Here is a 26,442-nt window from a genome sequence, read left to right as displayed (position 1 = left end):
GAAGGCGTTCAGTGAAACAAGTTCTGACAGTTTTAGTTTTGAGCAAAATGGGCAGAGGGACCGAAAGCTTTCTTTCCTGTTTCTCAACTGCAGCAAAGGGTGGCCATATTGGGGTCACCGTTTCTCTATAATCATTGATTTAAATGCTTTTTAATACATTTCATTGTTTGTACAGAGAATGAAAGAGCTGACAGAAAATTTAGAAAACATGTTGTGTGAACAAAAGAAGACATTAGTCAGCCTAAAGAAGGAGAACAACCTGAAATGGGACCAGCTTAAGGCCGCTCAGGTAAGAATTCAAAACAGGTTTAATTTGTAAAGCACAACGATAGTCGCTACTATTCAGCTGTATAAGTTGTTGAACAAAATCATTTAAACAAAAACACAGTCAATTTTAAAAAATACTTTATTCTCTTTATGTACAGGACTTACATTGTTCCACCCTACAGAGAACTGACAATGCTCTTGCTAGGACTACTCTCCTTAAAAATGAAAGTGAAGAGTACCAGAAGGCTTCTGACGAAATAGAAAAAAATGTTGAAATCGTTCTAGAAGTTATAGCAGAGTTTGAGTAAGTTCCAAAAATGATTGGTATAACAAGCTGACAATATTGAAAGCACTATTATTATTTTTAAACGCTTATGTTTCTCCTGATGCTACATAACTTCCCACCTCAAAGACATATAAAGCCCATTCACTGTTAGTTGCCCAAACATACCTTTAAGGGTAAAAGTTATGGTAATTCAACCGTCTCCTTGCAGGAAAGATTTTCATGTGTTGGAGTTCAAAAACAAGTCAGCTGCTCTCATTATGAGCACCTTGCAGTCTGATATTCATAATTGGCAGCAACGAACACAGCAATTCATGAGGACACGCATGACTCATCTTAAAGCAAGAAAAGAACTAATGGAAGAAATCAAGGTAAGAGAAAACAAAGCAGTGTCACAATAACTGCCTGTAAATACATCCATTTTTTTGTCCAATGCTGTGAAGTCAGAAACGAGCTGTTAAAAAAAAAAAAAAAAAGAAACTCCACATTGTTTATTTGTTTTTGGATTAGTGTCAGCACATTGCTTGTTACAATACGTCCCTTAAGATACAGAGAAAACGGAGCAGTCTGCAATTAAAATTACAAGCCATGGTCAATCTCGTTTAAGTGCTTTTGCCACAAATGACAAGTCGCTGCTGTTGTAGTCTTTTTGTCTGGACGAATTTGATGATGCACGTCGTGGTGTGATGCCGTCTCTGCTTTTGTTACCTGTAGGCCAACATTTTTAATAGCAATTTTAATACAAGACACTATTTGCTATGTGAAAGGATCACATCAGCTTGACTGGTGTTTATTTATAACATGAAACAACCTCAGAAAACATGAATCTACTCTGCAAGAAATAGCTTTCATTTGAACAGTCTTTTTGTAAGAGAAGCCCCTATTTATTGTAAGGTTTTCATCTGCAGGATTATCAGCCCCAGCCAGAGCCTCTTTGCTGATGGGGGTTTCACATGGCTTATCTAATGTGAAATCGCCATGTGGTATATAGTTTCATTAAACGGTGATCAAGAATGCATTAGTTCAAAACAAGAAAAGGCAATGGAGCTTAAGCCGCCATGCATCCAAGTGCAGCAACTTTAAAGAAGTTGTTGGCGTGAGACAATTTAAGAATTAAAGTCTTCCTCATAGACACAACTCCCATTAACTGGATAAAAGTTAGCCATGCAAAAAGGAGTTTAGTCTTTTTCACTTGAAGAAATAAGATGATACAACAACAACACTCCCCGCCAAATAAAAAGATCAGGGAGAGGCTCAGGTTCTAAGGGAAATGGGTCACTTTAATCACTGAAACCAATATAAACCACTCATAATGTCTATATTAGCATAACATAATAAGCAGAGTGTGCATCCAGAAATCACGGTGCATGAAGCAGAATGATTAGACACCTTCGAATGTGAAAATCCTAATAAATATGCTGACCACAGCCTGTCTGTTCTTCACTAACCTAAACAGGAAGTTTATGTGTGGTCATATTTGGTAATATTAATGTATACTGTATACATACACATATCCATGTAGAATGTGTTTATTTTAAGAGGAGCCACTCTTCCTCTCTGTAAAACCCATAAATAGGTGAAAGAACCTATGTTTTGATATGATCAGGCCTTGTCGTTTGGCGAGGACAAAGTAAACAATGCAAACTGCCGACGCTATCAGTTTCTTATGGGCAATGAAGTGTAATTTGTTCCATTTACACTTCACAACAGCATCAGATGGGCTTTGTCAGTGCTGCATGGAGTAATTAAACCTGAAATCAATAGCAGACATTTGTCATGTTTACAGCCCCTCTTTCTGCTGGGTTAAACTCATCACTTTAGTGCTGTTCTGTTTTACTGCAGAGACACACTTCATTATGTCTGCAGGTACAGTTGAGATATTCTTACGTCCCCTTTTCCAGCACTCAGGAAACATTGTTCGGATGAAAAGGCGACATACACTGAGAGGCATAGTTGCTGTGATTTATTTGCTATATTTCACAGAAAAGTGTTCATTGTTGTATGCCTATTATTTATTCTGGCTAATTTAGGAGACCAAATACAGAATGCATGTATCTTAAAATACCTCATAGAGGCCAGTACAATAATAAAACAAATGTGGTGGTGTGACTTCCCTTTTTAACAGTATGCTGAATTTCAATTTTTATCTGTTATATCCAATTTTTGTAATTCTGGAAGCAATGGTCATTTTGATTATGTATCTCTGAATCACTGGTCCAATAATGGCTGCATGCTCTTTCATAGTGGCCTCTTGTATTTGTGCTCCATGCAATGCAGTTTTTTTCAGGGAGGTTACTAGTTTTTCATTCATTAAAAATAACATGGAACGATACTTCACTTGTGTAAGAAAAACTGAGAAACTGTTGAGTAGTTAGTGTAGCTGATGTAGCTGGCAGCGGGAGGATGGTCAGAATGAAATGTGCTTGGAGACAAAGTCTGGGCAGCACTATTGTTTGTCGAGCGGATTTGCAACTACACCACTGGTTTTCGTGCGAATGGTTGTCTCTTGGTAACAAGAACTATTTACAGCTGCGAATACACACGCAGGATGCACACCTGTAAGTATGGGATGGCTGTGTTTTTTTATTTTTGACCGTGTCCATAGCATCATCCTTGAAACCAGCTGGATGTATTTGCAGAACTTTACTGTGCCAGTTTTAAACATATCTAAGCCATTCCATTGTAGCTCTGGCTGTATCATTATCCAGTTAGAAGGTGAACCCCCAGTCTCAAGTCTTTTGCAGCCTCTTGCAGGTTTTCCTTTGGGAATCCATCCAGGGCTTCATCTATCTATCAACTCTGACTGGCTTCCCTATCCTTGCTGAAGAAATTAAACCCCATGGCCTGATGCTGCCACTATCATGTTTCACAGTGGGGATGGTGCTACTTTGTTTTGGTCTTTGTGTTTGTGGTGGTAATTTATCAAAATGTGAGAAAATGAGAAATACTTTTGTAAGGTATAGTTACAGTAGATGGTGATTATTTAAAAGTCACTGTAAACATGTTGTATAGCTAACATAAAGCTATTTTCATCTTCTGTGTAGGAAGCCCTGAAGGCTGCACATATTGAAAACAAACAACTAGCAAGCAACTATGAAGTCCTTAAGAAGACCCTCTTGGAAGCCAAACAGGAGTCAGTATCTGCCCTGAATGATAAAAACCAAGCACATAACACGTATAGCTATTACACAGAGGTACAGTGAAACTTTTATAAATAACATATTTTCTCTTTTCAATCAGGTTTTATTATCTTTACTCTTTGTTCTTTTTGTTGTATTTTTCTGTGCATGGACAAACATTTTAAGATGACATAGTTTTGCAACTACTGCGAAGGTTACTGCCGCAATTTATTAATGGTTAGGCAATTTAAGTGGAGGAGGATGATGGATGTGGCATATTGTAATGATAGCTGTGTATTTTTGCTACTATGGGGAGTAAAGCAAGAGGTCGATGGTACATGCAAAAACTTCAACATTTTTATAATTATACCTCTGTAAAATGCTAACAGGTAAAACATTTAATTAATGTTGGGTTACAAATTTGCTCATTGCATCAGTTGGTAAGAGATCAACACCAACCACAGGTTACGATCAGACAATGAATGTGCTTTCAGCAGTAAAATAGCACAAGTCTACACTTGACTAGTTAAGGGAGACAACTCTGCAGCATTTCACTTTTTAATCTTTATAGTTTTTGACACTTTTTAACTGGAATAGAATTACATATGACAGCCATAACACCAGGAAGAAGACACACTGCTCTTGCAATGAAAAACACATATTATTTGTTCCAAAAATGACTAATACCTTTACTTGAGCAATTCCTCATCTAACTGCATGAATGTTATCAAGTGAAAAATGCATGCAAAAATAAAATCCTGTGGACAGGATTTTCCACGCTCATGATCAAAGCCTGATTTTCTTTTACTCTGGATTCAGCCTTCACCGTTTTTGTTTGTTTCAGCCCTGCACTTCTTCTACTGCAGCCTCTCGGCTTGTGCTGTGTGCCTAATTTTAGTTTTATAACAAGCTTATGATCAATGGCATATCAGACAAGTAGATGGCGCATTATTTTTAATCTGATTTAAACATGAACATTTAAAAACACTTCTTTCCTGTTTTATATATCTACTTATCCTCGTAATGTTTGCATCATGCATACCAGTTAACACAAATCCTAGTAAATTAGATTATGTTTTGTTGATTTGTTTATAACATAAAGCTACAAAATAAATGCATTGCACAACATCAGGGTCATTTGAGAGATGATACATTAGTACACATGAGTGGGATTCTTTATACTTGTATGTTTGAATAGCCATTAACTCCTGTTTTATTCAAAGAAACCCGCTTTGAACAAATCTCACTGTGACTTTTAAAGAATTACAGTACTACAAACAATATTTGACCATATTCTCACTTAATGTAAGCTAGCTTTTACCAGGTTTTATGGCCTTTACATGCTACTTCATACCCCTATCGCCGTATTCTAAATCTGTCTTGTGAAAGTATGAATATATATGGCTTTAAGTACCAGGTACCCCTTTCACTGTGATACTGGAGCATACATTATGTGATCTTCATCTAAGCCAGGCTGGAATAGTTTTTTGTACATGCAGTTTAACGCAGAGATGCCACATACAGTGCCCTCCACATTTATTGGGAACCCCTAATTGTTAATATGTGCAAAAATAATTCAGATAAATAAAATTTTATTGCGGTAGCACAATGTTACTCTAAGAAAATCTTGCAGTTCCCTTGCAGTGAGTTTGGAGATTTTTTTACTGTCCTTTACCTTCCTCCTCACTGTGTGTGTGTTTGCAAGATAAACGTTGGTCCTCCTCCTGCCTTGTTGGTCATATTTTCAGGTGTTTTAATTTTTTATTTATTGCTCTAAATGTTTATATGGTTACGTTTAGGCAAGTAGCTATTTTTTGGTAGCAGTTTTCTGATTTAGAACGATCATGACAAATCATACATGAATTAATGACATGTTCTTTCCCAGTTTAAAGAGTGGCTAATAGAAATAAACAAGAAGTCATATATTACAAATATATTTCTGGAGGCTCTCATCTCCTTTAAAAAAGTAAAATAGGAATTAAAATTGTGTTGGTTACGTTTTTTTCAGCACAATTGCTTGGGGCACCACAAATTGGTCACACTGGTGATTCTGTAAAAAAATGATTCCCCACTCACTCGACTATATAAATCTACTTAGATTAAACATTTAGTTCGGATTATGCTACAGCAATAAATGGTCACTCAGTTTTAGGTCTTTTAGCATATCAGGAGCGCCAATAATGTGGAATTCACAGTATGTTGCACATATGTTACCTCATCTCATTCTATCCTATGCAGATGCTCTGTATGCACATATGATGTTTCACCCACCTCAGCATCAGAAAAGCTTGAAGCGACTTAGCTCGGTGTTCTAAGTATTTAAGATGATAATTATATGACTGCTTGGAGACACTCACAGACTGCATATAGAGCATTGAACTTTCAGCCCACGATGGTCAGGTGATGAAAAAGAGAAAGACAAAGTCAGTAAAACTAACTTGCTCTGTCCTTATGCAGTAGCACACTGTAATTGTAAATCCTTCATCCCAGGGTGTACATCACAAACATCCGCTTTCTTCATAAATGTGAGAGCACTTGATGTTTTACTTAACTTTTTTACATCTGGACCCATGTAAAAAGCTGTTAAATTATAACTATTTATTACACAAATAACTCAAGATATGATCTAAATAGCAATGAACCGTTACTGGTATCCAAACTTTTAAAAAACTACTGTTTCAAAAGCCCTAAAACTTTCCATAGTATGGTTCCTACAAGATAAAGTCATTTAATGAAAAGCTAGAGAAAATGCCAGAGCAACTGGAGTTTTTCTGGCCGTAGTAAGCTTAGAGTAACACAGTGTTGCCCCTCCCCAACCTATTGCTGCATATTCCTGGTCAGCTGGCTGACATAAGACCAGATACACTTTTACCTTAATTATAATAGGAACAAATGTGTCTGACTGAAAATATATCTGGTGGTAAGGTAAGGTATTGCCGTTTTAAAACTACAAATGCCAACCTACGAGTAGCATGTATGTAACCAGCTGACTGCAGGCTCCACACGAACAGCTGGCCTGACTAATTAACCAGCCATTATCAGCTTATTATACCATCAATGTTAGGCTATAAAGAGTGGAAAGGCAAAAGGTATAATATTCTATGCAATTAGCACTTGAAAACTGCTACTATATTTAGCTGGTGTTTATTAAAAAAATTCACCTAAGCCAATTTATCAAAATAAAAGACAAATAAATTAATGTTATAGATAACATTATTATAACATTAATAAACTCGTCGTACTCGTCGTCTTCCGCTTTATCCGGGACCGGGTTGCGGGGGCAGCACACTCAGCAGAGACGCCCAGACGTCCCTCTCCCCAGATACCTCCTCCAGCTCCTCCAGGGGGAGCCCAAGGCGTTCCCAGGCCAGCCGAGAGACATAGTCCCTCCAGCGTGTCCTGGGTCGTCCCCTGGGCCTCCTCCCGGTGGGACGTGCCTGGAACACCTCCCGAGGAAGGCGTCCAGGAGTAATCCGGTATAGATGCCCGAGCCATCTCAACTGGCTCCTCTCGATGTGGAGGAGCAGCGGCTCTACTCCGAGCCTCTCCTGGATGGCCGAGCTCCTCACCCTATCTCTATATACAATAATAATCATTACATTATTTTGTATTTGCAGCTCTATCAATAATTGTTGTTTTCTGTTTACGTTTGATATTTTGTTTGACATTTTTGTGTCAATACCGTAAAACTGTGGTATTTCTACTATGTTGAGATGTCATACTGGCCAGTGCCTAGACATCTTCTATGACATCTAAGATTGTTACAATTAGCTCTTTGCTACCAAGCTGATCATGAAAGCTGTTATTTACACATCAATCTCTCAGAAAATAATAAGCCACTGGCATAAAATTGTTGTATAAAAACTTTTTTTCTCTCACAATTGCCCTTACAAGTACTTTATGTTGGTGGCATTTTTAAGGATGTCTGCTTCTAAAAGATTTTTTGCAGTCTCAATATATTGTCTATCACAAATCCACTTCATCTGTGCAGATTCACAGCAGAATGAATAATGTATCAAGAACATATGCTCAATTTATTTCAATCATCACTGTGATTAGCAAGGTTAAATACAAACTCAATAACTATCCTGACGATTTTCAGCAGCAGGAATTAAGGACTATAATTGGGCAAAGTTATAAAGGCAGATACCGCACAGCATTTTACTTTAACATCAATACAAGTTTGATGTATTTTAGGTACAAATTATTTGTCTTAAAACTTAATTTCAATCACAGAACAAAAACAGACAAAAATAAACACTTTACATTTGATAAATTACAAAATGAGATGGACATTTTTTCTGATATTGGATCTTGAATATCTTTGCATGTACATCTTTTTGAAACCCTTTAGAACTGAGTGTAAATGTTAGCACTGCTCTGTTTATGTGAGGGCTTTCAGCTCTTAGGTTTTAACAGGATACACCATTAAGACCATTCTTGTTATTGTCTTTCCTTCAGGAGCTGATGACTGAGCTAATTCGCTTTAGTTTTCAATGCACTGGGGAACACATTGCCAAGCAATGATAAGCTTTGTAGGAAGAGTGCGGAGATGGAGGGGGGTGGGGTGGGGGGGGGAGAAAAGCAGCGGCATCTATCAGAATTTAAACCTCTTTTCTTGAAACTGTGTTCAAATAATAAAGCAAGCAGCATGTCTTTCGCAGAGACTGGGAATAATTTCTGGTTTCTGTGGGGGGTTCATGACTTTGTGTGTATGTGTAAAATATGTCTTGAGGGGATTGGTATAAAGTTAAACTGGGTGAAGTAGAAATATTTTACTCATCAGCTTTGCAGTCACAGAGTTTGCCTCGGCTAGAACAAAACTGCTGAAGCATTTAGAGAAAATTAACCCCCCATCCTGGCAGCCAGATGTGACTGGATTCTGATGACTGCACACGAGTGGGCAGAGAAACCAAGAGACTGTGAAATTCCTGTCAGGCCCGTGTACTGCAGAATGGGCTATTGACTGCTTTCTCTATTCCCCTCCATCATTCTTCTTGAACACTGCCATTAATTTCCTCTCCTGCCTTACCAATTCCTTTTTTCTGCTTTCTCCCCCCCCCAGCTCTCTTTGTTGCAGAAGAGGATGCACAAGGTTTGGGTAAAATACTTAGAACAACGCAACCTCCGGAGCCTGGCTGAACTGGACTGGTGCCAGGCTCTCTTCCAACAAATCGCCCAGGAAATAAAAACTGCCCAGGTATTTGTACATATGTATATGCAGAAAACAGGCTGGAAAACTGCTTCAACTCCACTATGCATTTGCATAGCAAATCCCTTTCATTCAACATCCATCCCAGTGTAGGTATGCTAACAGATGGTAGCATATTCTTCTGCATACTACAGTGACTCCATGTTATGCTTTGCATTGTTTGAGCCCCATCCAGCTAGTCTGTTGCCTTGTGTCTTCTTTGCCAAGCAAGAGCAGCCAGCCAAATATCTACCAAAGTGTCTTGCCTCAGTGCTACTGAGGAGCTAAAGACACTATTTACATTACAGTCATCAAATTACAGGCTGATGCGTTGAATTATGTGTGTGATTTGGGAGCTATATTGAATTACTTTGTGTCTGAGTCTGCCTCTCTGAATAACTATATACTGTCCTTTGCAAAAGTATTCACACCCCCTTGATAACTTTCACATTTTGTTATGTTACATCCTTAACTCCAATTAGCAACGCAAAGTACTACAATATTGCCAATTGGAATGCAAACATTTTACACATAGGAATCAGAGAAAGCATACCCCTAAATCAGGGGTCAGGAACCTTTATTACCAAAAGAGCCATTTTGCTCCCTCTTCCACCAAAGAAAAATAGTCTGGAGCTGCAAAAGATAACACAACTAATAAACTTAAACTTTTATTATATTTTTATTATTATTTTATCTGTTACAACAATAGAATTTAACAAACAGAAGTGCAGTGTGTATGTGTGTGTAGGCCTACTTAAAAATAAATGAAACACTGAACTACGCAGGCCTTTTTAAGTCTTCTCGTATTTGTATAAAATGAAAATAAAACATACCCCACTTTAATATAAAAAACATACTTGCAGCTTAGTTGTTTTAATAAAGTAAAAAGAAAAGATTTGGACAAGACCATTTCAGTGTGCTCTTCAAACAAGCGAAGCAGCTGAACATACAATAAAAAACTACATCAACTAATCTTTATTTTTTTAAGTGATAGTCAATTGAATGGTAGTGTTCATACCTGTTTATTGTGACTTTTGTTGCCGAAGCTCCATGCTGATCTTCCCTATGTCGGGGCGATTCCTTCATGTATTCTCCGTCAGGGCATAGCTTCCCCCTCTTTACGATCTCATGGGATGCCACAAAACTGCTGCCAATTCTTGAAAGTATGTTTGCTTTGCTCAACTTTCCATAGTAGTTCTCTGTTACTCATCTTCAGTTTGGTACTTTTCAAAAAATGCTGAGTGCTTGTTTTAAAAATGTCTCACCACATATTAAGCACACAAGTAAGCCAGCGTCCTTGGCAGTGAAGGCAAATTAATCTGTCTGTGCTGAATTAAACTCTCTGTTTTCCTTTTTGGGATGTATTCATGGTTACCTTATCTCAAGAAGCCACCTGCAGGTAAAGGTGAGGGCTATAGATGTGGATGAGATGTAAATTTTGCTTGATAGTTTATAAAAAAAAATTTAAATTCAACATTAATGTATCACCGCAAACTCCAACATAACTATGCATCAAAATCATATATATATATATATGTATATATATATAAACACAATAAATAGTTTTTTTTTTTCTTTTGTCAAAGCCAAGGTAGACAGAAAAAGGAGGCTGAAGAGCCGAATGTGACTGTGGAGCCGTGGGTTGCCGACCCCTGCCCTAAATAAAATCCAATGCAACCAATTGTTTTCAGATGTTTTCAGAAGTTTCTTTAACAGAATCCACATGTGTATAATTTCATTTCATTACACATCTGTTCTCATAGGTCTGTTAAAAAACACTCATGAACAAATAGTACCATGAATACCAAGGAATACACCAAACAGGTCAGGGATAAAGTTGTGGAGAAGTTAAAAGGAGAATTAGAAAGTAAAAAAATATCATAACCTTTGAAAATCTTAGAAAGCACTGTTTAGTCCATCATCTGCAAATGGAAAGAGTATCACACAACTGTTAACCTGCCAAGATATGGCCATTCACAAAACTAAAACTCTTGACAAAAAGAGAGAAGCAGAGAACCAGCTGTGGTAACTGATGGGATCTCTGGAAGAGCTGAAAAGTTCTGTAGCTCAGGGCAGAGAATCAGTTGACACAGCAACTATTAGTGCACTGCACAAATCTGCCATTTATGGGAGAATGACTAGAAGAAAGTCATTGTTAAAAGAAAGCAATAAGAACTCAATTTGCATTTGGCCGAAAGTCATATTGGAGTGCTGCAAACATATGGAGGGAGTTTCTCTGGTCAGGTGAAACAGAACTTAAACTTCTACATTCAAAACACTATGTAGACACACCATTCCTGTGGTTAAACATTGTGACGGCAGCATCATTCTGTCGGGATGCTTTCCATCTGCACACAGGGAAGCTGGAGACTGGAGGTTGGAACAGAGGTTTTTCTTCCAGCAGAACAACATCCCTGAACCTACAGCCAGAGCTACAGTGGAACGATTTGGATCAAAGCCTGCTTGTGTGCTAGTATGGCCCAGTCAAAGCCTAAATACAATCTATGTCAGGATTCGAAAATTGATGTTAGACACTCTCCATCCAGTATGACTGAGTTTAAGCTATTTTGCAAAGAATGGACAAACATTCACTCTAAATTTGCAAAGCTGGTACAGACATACCCCAAAAGACTTGTAACTGTAGTAAAAGGTACTTTAAGTATTTACTCAGGAGGAATGAATACAGGTGCATGCCACATGTTTCAAATATTTCTGCGTAAAATATTATGAAAACCATGTATCCGATTTCTTCCAGTTTACATTTCTGCACTGCTTTTCATCGGTCTGTCTCATGAAATCCTACTGAAGTTGGTTTTTTCTAACGTGACAAAATGGGAAAAATTTCAAGGGATATGAATACTTTTGCATGGCACTGTACATGAACCATGTGAACACCAACAGCACATATACTGTTAGGCCTGTTGTCTTTTGGTGAGGGATTTTTTTCACTTAGTGTTAATATAGACTTAATCGTACCACTCGGAGGATATCCATGTCTTACAACTTTCTCTTCTATGTTAATACGATAACCTTCTGTCTGTCTTGCACAAGAGTAGGAGCATATTCTGCAAGGTTGAAAAGTAGGGATCTTCAATTAGAGGATAATCGGTGCCTAATCTGTGCTGTGATGTGCGATGAGGTCAAAGCGGACAGAGGGACAGTGATGAATCTATATAAAAATGTCCTATCCACCATTACCACAGAGCCAGGTGGCATGCGACCATGCTATGATCTACATCTACTTTGTACTTAATCTTATCTTAACAGTGGCGCCCTCCAAATCCAAAAGTATCCATGTTTATCAAACGCAGTGAGTTATTTTAATGTGGCACACCTAATTTAATGTGCTCAGTGAAAATACTATTAGGAGGTTTCCTTCTCTGTTTTCTCTCCTCCGACTGCTGACATGTTTTTTGACGGGTCCGGTCTAGACATTACAGGGAGCAGCTATTTCTCAGCAGCCCAGCCTGAAAAGGCCCCAGCAGATCACTGCTCAAGGCAGGGAGTAGTGGGGCACAGGGGGAGGAGCTATCAGGGAGCTGCAGAGTGTGAAGGACAAAAGAGCTGGTGTATTCAAGCGCACCGCACCGTCACCCGTCACAGCTCAGCACAGGTTCCATCAGAGCAGGCAGCACTCACTTTAAACAGGCTCCTAAAGAAGAGTGCAGGAGAAAGACTAGCCTCCATAACATTCACAAGGAGAAATAACCCTTCAGAGTTTAAGAAATGCGCTTTGGGAGTTTGAACAGGCGTAAATTTACACTGTGCACTACTACCTAAATGTTAACACCTTGACGATGAGCTCTTGAGATTTTTGCGCTGGTGTTGTACAAATTGATATAAGTAAATTGACATGATTATGAATATTATTTGGCTGAAATCAATGGAACTGATACTGGTTGTAACTGGAGTTAAACCAGGCTGAGTCCTGATGAGGCCTACAGTAATCCATCATGTCCACTTAACCCCACAAGCAGAACATAAGAAAGGTCAGGTTTGCTCTTTCAGACGCCAAATGGCAGTCCTCTCATAACTAGCTTGAGGGAAGGAAGGCTAAGGAACCCTGGGGTGGGTGGGGGTGGGATCGGAGGGGTGGTGGGCTGTCATCCTGTTACACTCCTGCCAGAACTGGCAGTTCAGCTTTGTGTTCTGCGAGTTTACACTAGGGATAGAATAATTGACAATGGCTAACAGCAGAGAGCAGTGCAGAGCTTTGTTGAATGGCCAGTAATGATTGGAGCAGACGCCCACTGCCCCAGTCCCAGGGGACAGTAATCCAAGATTCTGTTTCTGATATAATTGTTAGTCAGAGAATTTCTGCATGGCCAGGCTGGTTCACATTCCCAAGCTAGTTGACACTGCCAGGCAGTTTAATAGAAAAACTGGATGCTGAGGTTTTTAAAGCAGAGGAGCACTGAACCTGGATACGGTTCACTAAGAGCCTCCCTACAAAAACAAGAACAAGCCGTAACTTTACTCTCACACTAGTAGCCAGTGTCAGCCACTTTCAGTGACTTTAGAGTCTATAACTCAACCAGTCTCATAAACATCAGATCAGTCTGATGACTCATCAAAAAAATAAATTACATCTGAAGCATTAATTACACCTTCTCACTGTAGTCTCCAACAACTGTGCTAATAAAGAAGGAAAAAATTCATTTTATTTTTATGGTTAATTCCAAACAGTTTACAAAAGACGTGGCTCTCTTACGATGGTCTCTTTGACCACTAGACACATCTGGATATTGAAAACAGCTCTGCTTTTAAACAACTTTTAAACAAGAGAACAGCATCGGTCTCTTTTGCTCCAGGTGTAAATGTGTATTGGTTCCTTGCTTTAAAGAGGAAATTGCAATATTCTCATGAGATGAATAATGAAATAGAAATCATAAAAAGTTTGTGTTTGTCTTATATGAAGAAAAGATATAAGTTCCTACATTTTTGGGTCAGTTTTTTCCTATTTTCATAGTCTTGGAAAAAATAAATTTGTCTCTTCTCAGCGACATGGTAGGAATATAGGTCAGTCTTTCTTGGATCATGCTTACTGTATTTAGCTCAATGAACGGGTGTCCTAGAGTCTGCTTGAGAGGAAAAATTGCTGTTTGTAGTCTTACTTACAGTGAAGTTAAAATGAAAGCAAAAATAATCATAAAACATAAATGATTGTGAGAGACTAGATAATTGTTATGTTATAACTGTGAACTTAGTGTATTAGCGATTTTTAACAAAGTGGCCTGCTTTGTTGTTTATTCTCCTTTCTCTTGTTTAAACAGGGAAAGTTGTTGGAAGAAATTCAGCTCATCTCAGCATTCCTGCAGTCCCAAAGAGACCATTCTACCACCACCAAAAATGCTGGAAAGAACAAACAAACCAGTCCAGATGCGGTCAGAGTGAATGAGTGAATGATGCCTCCAGTTCAAGTAGCAGTGTAATTGGACATTCACCTGTACCAGACAACTTACTTACCCTACCATGCTTCACTATCTCCCCCCTCTTCACTTGCAGCAAATCCATAACAATGAAACAGGTGACTTTCATGCTGCTGTCAGGACTGATCTAATTTTAGCTGGGTGAATGATTGCAATTGGCTTTGCCTCATCAGATAATTAATCTATGTCACCATTAATTGGAAAAGAGAATAATTACAGGCAGTGTTGACAGAAATTCTACGCTTCTTCAGATTTCATGATCTAATTACAACTAGTGAAACCCTGTGACCTTAAGTAGCACTTAGTACACTTTGGCCACTTTGACGACGTCCATGTGGAGACCACCGTCTTGAGGAAAGTATCCTGTTTTTGTTTCGGCACCCTGCTCTCCTCTAACATCTTTACCCACTGAAAGCTGTCTCCCTCAATCACTTTTCAATATTCAATCTTAATTTTGTGGAAGTTTAGCATTTTCAATGAGCTGGAGATGAATGATTAATGAATAAATTTAAATGCTTCATTTTGTCCATGGATCATTAGTTAAGTCCTTTGTGGGAAGGACCTGAGAAAGGAGTGAAAATTATTGAGACATTAGCCTGGAGCAATCCAGGGGTAAATAGTATGCACAAAAGGATGTTGTGTGCACACTATCCACTGGCTTTCTAAAGAACCCTGGGGAAACGCTGTTTTCAATTTGAAATCTTAACTGAATCACATTTAGTTCTTGTAGGGAATTGATTTTTGTTTCGAAGTGTTTAACCAGAGGCATATAAGTGCTACACTACATATTATCTGCTTCATATAGATGTCAAGTGTTAACTATAAAACATGGCTTTTAAAATATGCAAATAGTAAAACATGTATACAGTACAACAATGCAAATAAAATATGAATAATACATTTTATTTTGGCAAATGTACTATTAATTCTAGTGGTTTTATTAGGGCTATCATTGTAACACCACCTTACCTTCTTAAAAATACTGATTGTCATCCTGTCTGTTTGTGTTGACAGAGATAATTTTGGGTCTTGTTTTATCAGAGTCCTCTCCTACTAGTCATGACAGAAGGGGGCAGTGTGAACACAACAACACTGGAAAGATACACTGAATCATGATCTATTCCAAGGGTTCTCAAGTTTCATGTTCAGAGGTCCAAATCTGGTTTCTTTTTTTTTTTGTCATTTCCTTTTTATTTCTTTTGCTGGCAATTTAACATTGCAAAAGCATATAGCCAGTTACAACAAACAGAAAAAAAAATAAAAGCCTCAAAGATTACAAAGAAACAAACAAACCGAAGAATTGGTGGAGAGGCTTACTTGTCAACCAAATACCTCGGTACAATCACATTACTGTATCATAAAATAAAGGTAGTGGGTGGGAAGATGTGGTCTCACATGAAGTCCGACCTTACAGGCTTTACATACTCTGGTTTCTAATAAAGGTCAATGATTTGAAACAACAAGCAAATCCCGTTATATTACATTTGTTTACAACTTACGAGCAAAAGAAATGGTCCTTTATGCCAAACAATTGTTTGCTTATGACCCTTAGCTGTTTTTGTTTTTAGCAGTAAAACACTTTAAATTTATAAGTTTATAAATAACTTGCATTTGATCAACTTAACTGCTTTCATGCCTCACCAAATAAAGTAATTTTTTCATACAAAAATAAATAAAATAAATAAACTGAACTTAAAGTGCAACAAGACACTGTAACATCAAAACCTGTTAGGTACCCAAGAGACATTTACAACTTAGCACTTTTGCCCTTAATTCCATTTTTAAAAAAATAAACAGATTATTCGACCTTAAAAATGATCTAATCATATGGCTAATGGATACAATTTCTGCATATTTATGGGAAAATAGCCCATAATTATTGGATAAAATTATTTTTGGATAACAAACTTTTTTTGCAATGCTTTTAAAAGTCTAATTGTCAGACACCAATACGTATTTTGTAATGAAAGATAGTAACACATACCCTTATTTAAAATAAAAACTCTTTACACATGGACATAAATTTCACACTGCATTTCTTCAGACCAGGGATTGTGTCCTAACTCATGCATGATTTTTGTGTCTCCTCAGACTTTCTGGACACTCTTTTCTGCTCTAGCACTTGGTTAACTGGGTTTTAGAAAACTGCTGTGATGTCCAAACAGCACTTCTGTTAAAACATGTGTAGTTTTATCCTTTCTGAATCATCAAACAGCTACGAAAAGTCTTTAGCGAAGTGCATCTCGTTCTGCTGAGAATCTTTGCTGAGGGATGAGTTTTCAAAAACACCTGACTGACTTTTGTTTTGATATGCCTTGTTGATCATTTAGCTCTTAACATGTTCTCTTTGCGGTTGTGATAAATATTTAGCAATGTGTTCTTTAAAAAACCTAAGGGAGGAATTGTCTTCCGGCATCACAAAGCAATTTGCTTTATATGTCGTAATCAATAATGACTTATGTTACTTATGTTATGTTACATTATAGCAGCATGCAGCATTATGCTTATGTTTCTTCAAGACGGCTGTCAATCTGGGCGACAGCTGAACTGGTTACATCACACAGAAAGGCTGATAGAGAGCAGCAGCAATTAAGGCAGACTCTTTTATTGCTGTTTCACTGTAAACATAAGTGGAAAGACACTTAGACTCAGATATGTTAGATCCAATTCACAAATTCTATCAAGTTGCTATGGACTGAATCCAGATTGACTTGCTGTTCAGTCCGGACCTGGACCACAGTCCAGACTTTGATCTACTCTTTCATTTCACATGGAGAAAGCATTTCCTCTCAAATCTGTTGATTTAGAATGATTATATTTGTGTTAAGAAATTCCAATATTTAGAGTTTATTTTCAGAAGCTTAGGAACTTTTCTCAAGGCTTCTTACTTGAGCAACTAAGCTATTGTGCATTCAGACAAACACAAAACATACAGCTATTAATGTGGTGGGCAGCTTGCAGAGCCCAGGTACCACCAGCTCATCAGAAACAAATGAAAAAGAAAAATGTTCAGTCCAACTTATATTCTTCATATCCTTTACTGACTATATAGCAATATCTTACATGAAAGTGCCTCTCCAAGACATTTATCTGCTCACTATGCATCTAATCAATCCCCTAAATAAATGAAAGTAAGCTACGACTGGATGTCATCACATTTATCTGCAGGCGTGCCTTGAGGTGCACACACCTAAAAGCTGCTTCCCTAAATAGGGTAGACTGTGAAAGTACTAATGAGGACTGCCTGACAGCTGAGACGTATCCTCTTCCGTATTTGATACTAGTTTCACTATGTTGAGGATAAAATTTATAGTATATTCCTTGCCGTGCTGTTGCACTCTGATGGATTAAAGCTGCGATAGCAGATTTTTGTACTTTAGTATAAAGGTAGATTCTGCAAGAACATGTTTGGGGGGGGGATCTGATTTACTGGCAGCGTGATTCTCAATTTCAGTCTGGCGCCACCATGTAGACGATGGGTCCGTTTCGTTTGGATTCACTTCAGTAATCAGTTTTGATCGCCGAGGTGAAGCCGAGCGAATCAGGGCAACGTTCTGTCTTCTCTCTCTAAACAAAATTCTGCTCTGAGGTCTTTTTAAAACCGGGGAAATGGTGGTGTCCTCTGAAACCGTCTCGTCTTTGTTCAGGAGAAAGTAGAGAGTTGAGCGTTGGAGCTGAAGAAGTCAAGAAAAGAATTTGAGTTGAGAAAAGGTGCCACTGTGTCTAAAATATCAATGAGGGGAGATGCTGCCAAGTTTGTGGGCACACAAGAGGGAAAAGATGACCCGGGCTGCATATGGAGACTGGTAAGCTCCTCTTTGTTATTTTAATTTGACTGGATTAAAAAAATTATAATTTATCCTACTGTTCTGTTGTAAAGTAGATTTTAAATAGTGAATTTCAACCAACTTTACCAAACTAAAGCATCCATCAGTCAGTCATACTTCACCTCCTGACCAAAGTCTAGAACTGAGTGTTTGCCCAGGTGAGTCCCTCATGTTGAGCTCAGCAGAAAACATGACAAATTCATCACTACAACAATACGTGCTCCTTGTGCTTCCACACTCATTTGATTTCAAAGATATTTATCTTAAGAGGATAATAATTTGTGAAAGTCTTTGACATTTGTGGCTAGCTAGCATGATAATAAATCCGTGGCTTGGAACATTTTTTAGTTAATTAGAGTCAATCAATCCAAACTTTGCTCACTTACCGGTGTGAAACCGAAGTATAATGAGCAGAAATCAGCATGGTGATTGGAAAACACAAATTACAGCTGTTAAAGAGAAACTCATCCACTTTTCTTCTGTTGGTGCCAAAATGCCTGCTGTGAGAATTTAAAATTAGCAAGGCATTCTTTTAATGGATGTTGTGGGAATGCGCACCTCTGTAATAAAAAAAAAAAAAAAAACTGTTAATGTCCTTGATGGCTAAAATCAGAATGGTTAGTATGACTGCATGACAGCTGTTACAGAAACATGCTGGTCAGATGGCTGTTTTAATAAAACTTCCAGTGCCTTGCCAAAGTATTCATACCCTATCAACCTTTTCATATGTACTTCCAATACTATAGGGATTTTATACGATAGAGCAAATGGTGAATTATTATTAGTAGAAAGCAAATTTTGTGTTGAAAAGTGTGGTGTGCATTTCTATTCATGCAGTCAATTGCCTTCACAAGTGACCAATTTAGAAAATAGGATCCACCTATGTGTAATTCAGTCTCACTGTAAATAAATGTTTTATGAAGACATCAGTGGTTTGCTAGATAACATTAGTGGACAAACAGCATCACAACGACCAAGGAACACACCATACAGATCAGCGATATAGTTGTGGTGAAGTTTAAAATGGCTTTAGCAGCTTTGAAGATCTTGCTGAGCACGGTTCAGTACATAAACAGAAATGGGAAGATTACAAGCCATGTGGGGCAAGCTAATATGAGGAATATTGTGCTCTTGTCTAATGAGAAAAAAATATTTTACTTTTGCCAACATGCAAAATGCTTCATGGGAAAACCAACACTGCACATGAACACACTGTGAAACAGGGTGGTGTCACTATCATAATGTGGAGGTGTTTTTTTAGCAGATATAAGGAAGCTGGTAAGATGTGATGGAAAGATGGTCAAACCAAAAAGAGGACAATCCCAGAAGTAAACCTGTTATTGGCTGCAAAAGACTTGAGACTCGTACAGGGGTCCACCTTCCAGAAGGACAATGACCCTGAAAATACAGCCAGAGCAACAATGAAAAAATTTAGATCAAAGCATATTCATGTGTTTGAATGGTCCAGTCAAATACCAGACCTTAATCCAACTGAGAAACTAGTTGTTTTCATATCCTAAACTGGAAGAAAAATACCCCAAAAGACCTGAGGCGAAAGTTTATTCTACAAAGCAGACATGCTTTTATGAAGACTTTAATTTGTGTTTAAAATGTTAATACAAATAAACCATGAATCATTTAACCATAAAATTATTTTCTTTCCACGTAAGAACTATTTTCCACTATGTTGTGTCAGTCTTTCGCATTAAATCCCTATGGAATACATTGCAGTTTGTGGTTGAAACATGACAAAATAGGAAAAGGTTCAGAGGGTATGAATACTTTTTGAGGCACTGTAGGTATTATTTTTAAATTGTTTTAACAGTTATTTCCCACAGAATACAGTAAACACATGATGGTATGTGACCCCACTGTACCAGTGTCATAGTCAAGTGCATCAGTAAAATAATGTGGCATGTTAATGAACTTTTCTGTTAAACGAGACAGTTTTTGCTGTTTAAAGCTGTGTGTACTCCAACGGTCAGTCCTACATTCATATATTCTTGACATATACCTCGCACCTTACATCTATTAATGTAACGATGTCAATAATAACCTTGCGATGTTAACAGCACCATGCAGCGGGATCTTCATCTGAGCTTGATCTGACCTTCCAGGCAGCAGCAGAATGACACCACCAGGCTGCGTGGACCAGGACGTATAAGACCCCGCAGTTGGATGTAATTTGCTCTCAAGAGCTCTTGGAAAAGGGAGAGCTTATGTTGTCGAGCTCATGTCGTCAGGGCTGGTAACAGCAGCTTGCTATTGTATTAATTATTGTCAGGGAATCCAAGGGGTGTAGATAATACAGAATGCACTGGTTGGTCCCATTTGTTTCACTTGTCACTGGAGTGAATAATTGGGAGTGCTGACCATATTAGACACAAAGAATTTCTAAAAGATATGACTTGAACAGTTGCAATACAAAAGTATGGCTCAGAAATTAAAATTCTTAATGTGTGGGGATTTTAAATCAGTATGCAATGATTTTCTGGCTTTTTACTGCCAAATGCATTTACAGAAGTTTAACTCTGACAGTACCAATAATTATGATTCTCAGTTGAACCTCCAATATGTTAGAGAAACAGTATGTTTTATTATATGTATTATTCTCAGAGATCACAAAACATTGGTGCATCACATATTCTTTAAAGGCTTGAGAACATTGATAGTACTTCAGTAGAAAGGGGTTTGCTAATACAATGGGGCTCATCTTGCAATCCTCTCAAGGAATAACTATCAGTCCTGCTACAGCAGCTTCAGCGTCCCTTGGTGACCGCGCCACTGAGCCCATGCTCGCTCCATCGCACCCCACTCCACGCCTGCTGCCACCCTGAAGGTAGATGTATCACGCTGGGGAGACTGTGCAACAGCAGCCCCCTCTTTTCCCTCAAGCCCCCCAAACCATCTCCATGGCCCTCACCACAACTCCGGGTGTCCTCTGCAGCCCCTGGTCCCAAAAGTCGAGGTTCTCCCTCAGGTGACTCCTCCACATCACTTCCATGTGTCCTCCCACCTGAACTGCACAACTGATATTTTTTGTCATCTGACAATGCCACACACTGACACACACACACACACACACACACACACACTCTTGTGCTCACTCTGGAGGGGACACCGCCTGTTCCTTTCTGCTCACCTCCCGGCTGCTGGCTGACTCTGTGAGCCGTGTCTGTGGTGGCGACGCCATGTGTGGGGGATCTAGGGGTTTAAAACAGCAGGCCTCCCATTCTCCCTGAATGGCAAACATAAGTGCTTCCAGTTTATTACACAATGGATATTTTTTAAATAATCTCTGGCAAAGTTTGATCTGAAATGACAAGCAAAAGGTAATCAGTCTCCATGGCCAATTTGCTCATGTGTTAAGCAGAAAACTGGTAACTATGGCTGAATCCCATTTTCCATGGTTATCCCTATCCCTAACACTCTCTCTTCCTTTTAACAAAACAAAAGCAGTGGTTAAAATATTGCACAGAGACATGGTACACTTCTTTAAGAAACTGAAACATCACCAGTTCTCACTGATTCATGTATGTAAACAAGAATCACTGAGAATCATATGTCATGCAAATAATGATCAAATCTGCAACAGACGCCAGCATCCAATTTTTATCCATACAACAAAGACAAAATGTTAAATATACCTGATTTACAAATAAATCTTTACATTTTTTTATTTTTACGTTTGTTGTCAATATATCCACAAGACACTGGAGTATACTATACTATATACGTAGTATACTCATGTTCTAAATTACTAAACATCAAACATTCTTAAAGTAGACTGATGATTACTCTAACTGTAGGTATATTAAGTATATAAAATGCTGACATCCTTGGCAACTTATTATTTATTGGGCTACATCATAATACCTCCAACTAGACATTATATCCACTAGCATCAGTGTGCCGCAAACACATTCCTGTGGCTTAAATGAGGAATATTTGGTCGTTGATTTTTCTCTTTTACTGGTGAACAGTTATCCGTGGAGCAAAACATTTAACAACACTTCAAAGCATACTTGAGTGGCTTTTGTGCCATTACAAATATGACAACTGAGAAAATATTTACATGTATCAATGAATTTGCAAGGGCAACTTTGTTGTTTTTTAAGGGCTGCAAAATCATTTCTTTTGCCCCAATCCCCATTGCACAGAAACAATTAGGACACCATATCTCTTAAAAATATAGTGTTAACAGCTAAGAATGAGGGGCAAGGTGTAAAATCAAATAAAGTCCACATCTCTTATGTTAATATTAATCAACGTGAGCTAAATCTACAACTAGAACTACTTCACTATGACTCTTTAAACAATTTTATGTCAGGTATTAATCACATTAAGGGTTTATAAGAAGCATGAAACATTGATACAATCCTGAATCCCATAGACTTTAGTAAATATACTGATCCTGAAATATCCTGATTACTAGTATTGCTGAAGTAAGTCAAAACCTTATATACCATGTATACTTTGAACCAGGTTAATAATAAATCAGAATACATGAAATTATAAATGATAATGTATTTATTTTATAATGTTTTTTTTTTTCATTTTTTGCTTGTTGAGAAGAATATTGATGTGCATTTAACTACACATTCTATAAGTTTTTGATGTGGTACATTTAGAATTAAGAGTTATTTGATCTTTGCTACATTTTATGAATAAATAACTCTAACTAACAGTGATATCAAACATTATATATACTATATACAGGGGTTGGACAATGAAACTGAAACACCTGGTTTTAGACCACAATAATTTATTAGTATGGTGTAGGGCCTCCTTTTGCAGTCAATACAGCATCAATTTGTCTTGGGAATGACATATACAAGTCCTGCACAATGGTCAGAGGGATTTTAAGCCAGGATAGTGGCCAGGTCACTACGTAATACTGGTGGAGGAAAACATTTCCTGACTCGCTCCTCCAAAACACCCCAAAGTGGCTCAATAATATTTAGATCTGGTGACTGTGCAGGCCATGGGAGATGTTCAACTTCACTTTCATGTTCATCAAACCAATCTTTCACCAGTCTTGCTGTGTGTATTGGTGCATTGTCATGCATTGAACAATACGTGTTTCACATTGTCCACAGCCCAAGATTTGTGCTCCTTGCACCATTGAAACCGACGTTTGGCATTGGCATGAGTGGCCAAAGGGTTGGTTATAGCAGCCCGGCCGTGTATATTGACCCTGTGGAGCTCCTGACGGACAGTTCTGGTGGAAACAGGAGAGTTGAGGTGCACATTTAATTCTGCCGTGATTTGGGCAGCCGTGGTTTTATGTTTTTTGGATACAATCTGGGTTAGCACCCGAACATCCCTTTCAGACAGCTTCCTCTTGCGTCCACAGTTAATCCTGTTGGATGTGGTTCGTCCTTCTTGGTGGTATGCTGACATTACCCTGGATATCGTGGCTCTTGATACATCACAAAGACTTGCTGTCTTGGTCACAGATGCGCCAGCAAGACGTGCACCAACAATTTGTCCTCTTTTGAACTCTGGTATGTCACCCATAATGTTGTGTGCATTTCAATATTTTGAGCAAAACTGTGCTCTTACCCTGCTAATTGAACCTTCACACTCTGCTCTTACTGGTGCAATGTGCAATCAATGAAGATTGGCTACCAGGCTGGTCCAATTTAGCCATAAAACCTCCCACACTAAAATGACAGGTGTTTCAGTTTCATTGTCCAACCTCTGTATATGTGCCATTAAAAAAAGTGTTAACTGGGAAGATAATTACGTCTGTCAGAGGATTTGGAAACACAGCTACTACCACTTTTTTTCCAAGAATGACCAGAAATGTCTACCTTTTAAGGGCTACAAGGCCATTTACCTTAGCCCTCCCCTTGCTCCACAAAAAAATGGGATACCCTACCCCTTAAGGGTTAAGAGTGAGGGGCAAAGGGTGAAATGGGATTCAGCCTTACAAAAAGCACTTTTAGTTACAAAGATGTAGTCCAATCAATCCTCCTTAACAGTTTTTTACTTTTATTTTAGGAGTCATACAAAACCAAGTAAGATCATTTAAAATCTTGGCTGAAATACAGAGAGGAAGGTGTTGGCAATACGTTGTAGGGTTACTGTAACATGCAGTTTCTGTGATTTTTACCTTATTCAAATTGTATGTGAAAATTGCAGCATTTTCTGTTTTCTCCCTTTAATATTTCCCATCTCCAAAAAAAAATCTCTTTAAACGGTCCACACTTTCACAAAAAAAAACCTCACAAATTACAACTTTCACTTTATAGGTTGCCACACCACACTTAGTTAACAAAATATTTTATAAACAAGATGATATCACCCCCCACCTCACACACACACACACACACACACACACACACAAACACACACCCCACCCTCCATGATATTAATATGATATGTTCCCTGATCTGTAAACAGCTGGTTATCTTGCTTTTCCACGATAAGAGAAAGTGCTGAGGATTTACGCTCGGTGAGCACATTTGGACTGAATCTTTCACACGTCACAAATTGCAGATGGGAAGCAGTGATCTTGAAGAGCCGATCACATTTCCGTGACCATCTGACACCTTCCATTTAGGAAAATAATACTTTCTATCTTAGCATACCCCTCTGCAGGAGCCAGCCAAAAGGAATTATGCCTGGTAGACTTTGCTATTCACAACTTTGCTTTTCTTTGTTTCATTGCACTGATTGGATTTAATGCTCGCTCTTTATTCAGTTACCCAAGGATGTGGTAATAGTGACATGATTATGCTGTTTATTTTTCTGTTTTAAGAGCACAATGTTATACCATCTTAAACAAAGAGAACGCTTAATATAGGGGACATATTATACAAAGAGCGGTGAGCTTATTACCATTTCATTGGACACACAAAATGGCCTTTAAAGCTGAGTTTGAGTGAGTGAGAAACTGTTAAAACTTATTTGTTAAAACTTATTTGTTGTTTATTTTATTACCTCCCCTTCTTGTTTTCATAATCTTGCAGACAAAAAAAAAAGACTTTTAAGCAATAGAGGTAGATATGGTATCTGAGTAATATGACAGATAAAAATGAGTCGGGTTAACTGGTACAGAGAGTTGTAAATCACTGTAGTGTGATTCTCAAAGGGTTTAATTAGTCTAGAAATTCCTCTCTTATCTGATGACCCCCCCTCCCTCCTACTCACTGCAACAACCTACAACCATAAACGCCCTGCAATCTGAAGACCAGTGGCCTCAGGAGACTGAGTTGTTACAAAGAGCTGAAAGAGTTGGAATGGGTCATTTTATTGCATTAAAATAGCTCGCTCGAGACTCGGGTAATGTACTGCTAACTGAGAGCTAGTAAAGATAACAGTATGTGACTGCAAAGTGAAGTACGGTGAATTACTGTAATGCCAATGAGGAGACCTTTTAGAATGAGGCGACACAATGTCAGCTGTGTAAACAAGAATACATTCACTCCATATTTGTCTTAAACTTCCAATTAATATTACAGTGCTACAGATTCCCTTTAGTGATGATTGGTTTTTATTAGTTTTTGAGATGCAGTGCATTGTCTAATCATTCATCTCACAGAGTTTAACCAGAGTGAATTGAGAGGGGGAGGATACGCTGGCTTCTTGCTTGTCAAGAACTCAAACATCAAGCAATGCAATGGCTCCATTGCTTATATGCTACCCATATATACATATATATTTATATACATATATATGGCCCATTATTGCTCAACGGTAGCATTGTGCTGCTCTATTTCATAGTACCTGAACAAACCCATTTATCCCTATCTGTCATTTTCAGAACTTGTGCGGCAACTGTCACTATGGGTCCCATGGGAATCCCGCATGTAAGTTTATTTACTCTAATTGAGCTCTGGGTTTAATTGACAGTTTGCGGTCCTAATAAGTGATACCTGATTTTTCACGTGTGTGAGTTTAAAGACGGAATCCTAATTTATATATGAAGATTAAGTGTATTTGTGCTAGACAAGGTTACCTCAAGCTGGAGGAAGCTTCTGTAGCTGTCTGAAGTAACATTTAGGTGATTTTACATGGTACTGGAACTTCACTGGATTTCACAATACATGCACATGCAGACAAATAAAGACTCATCATTAAAAATCTTCTTAAGTTGTATCTTATAGATTGATAGTAGTACCACAAATTTCCGAAAGAATGGTGCGCATATGCTGTCAGCTTCATTTACGCTGATACGCCTAAATAAAATTTAGTGCTTGTCTTCAGATATCACCTAATTAGTGATTTAATTTTAAAATAAATTGAGTTGTTCTGTGAAGGGCTTAGAGGCCTTGTTAGAGAACATTTGTAAACAAACAACATCAAACAAAAAAAAAAG

At 38.1% G+C, this 26,442-nt stretch overlaps 1 protein-coding gene across 4 annotated transcripts in view; it reads left to right on the top strand.

Moving 5' to 3' along the window:
• LOC124870355 (coiled-coil domain-containing protein 178) overlaps positions 1-14,809 on the top strand; it is a 32,228-nt gene extending 17,419 nt beyond the window's left edge. For 2 of the 4 annotated variants that reach the window (XM_047368999.1, XM_047368998.1), the window contains exons 15-20: positions 176-289; positions 426-571; positions 762-921; positions 3,595-3,744; positions 8,735-8,869; positions 14,134-14,809. In XM_047368999.1, the coding sequence (XP_047224955.1) occupies positions 176-289; positions 426-571; positions 762-921; positions 3,595-3,744; positions 8,735-8,869; positions 14,134-14,262 (834 nt within the window). In that variant the 3' untranslated portion in view covers positions 14,263-14,809. The remainder of the gene's footprint in view (positions 1-175; positions 290-425; positions 572-761; positions 922-3,594; positions 3,745-8,734; positions 8,870-14,133) is intronic. The other 2 variants (XR_007038742.1, XM_047369000.1) reach the window with 2 other exon arrangements.
• Positions 14,810-26,442: the final 11,633 nt, after the last annotated feature.

The sequence above is a fragment of the Girardinichthys multiradiatus genome, chromosome 6, assembly GCF_021462225.1.
Source record: "Girardinichthys multiradiatus isolate DD_20200921_A chromosome 6, DD_fGirMul_XY1, whole genome shotgun sequence".
Lineage (NCBI taxonomy): Eukaryota > Metazoa > Chordata > Actinopteri > Cyprinodontiformes > Goodeidae > Girardinichthys > Girardinichthys multiradiatus.
Note: the sequence above shows the minus strand (reverse complement) of the source record. Positions and strands in the feature narration are given on the sequence as shown.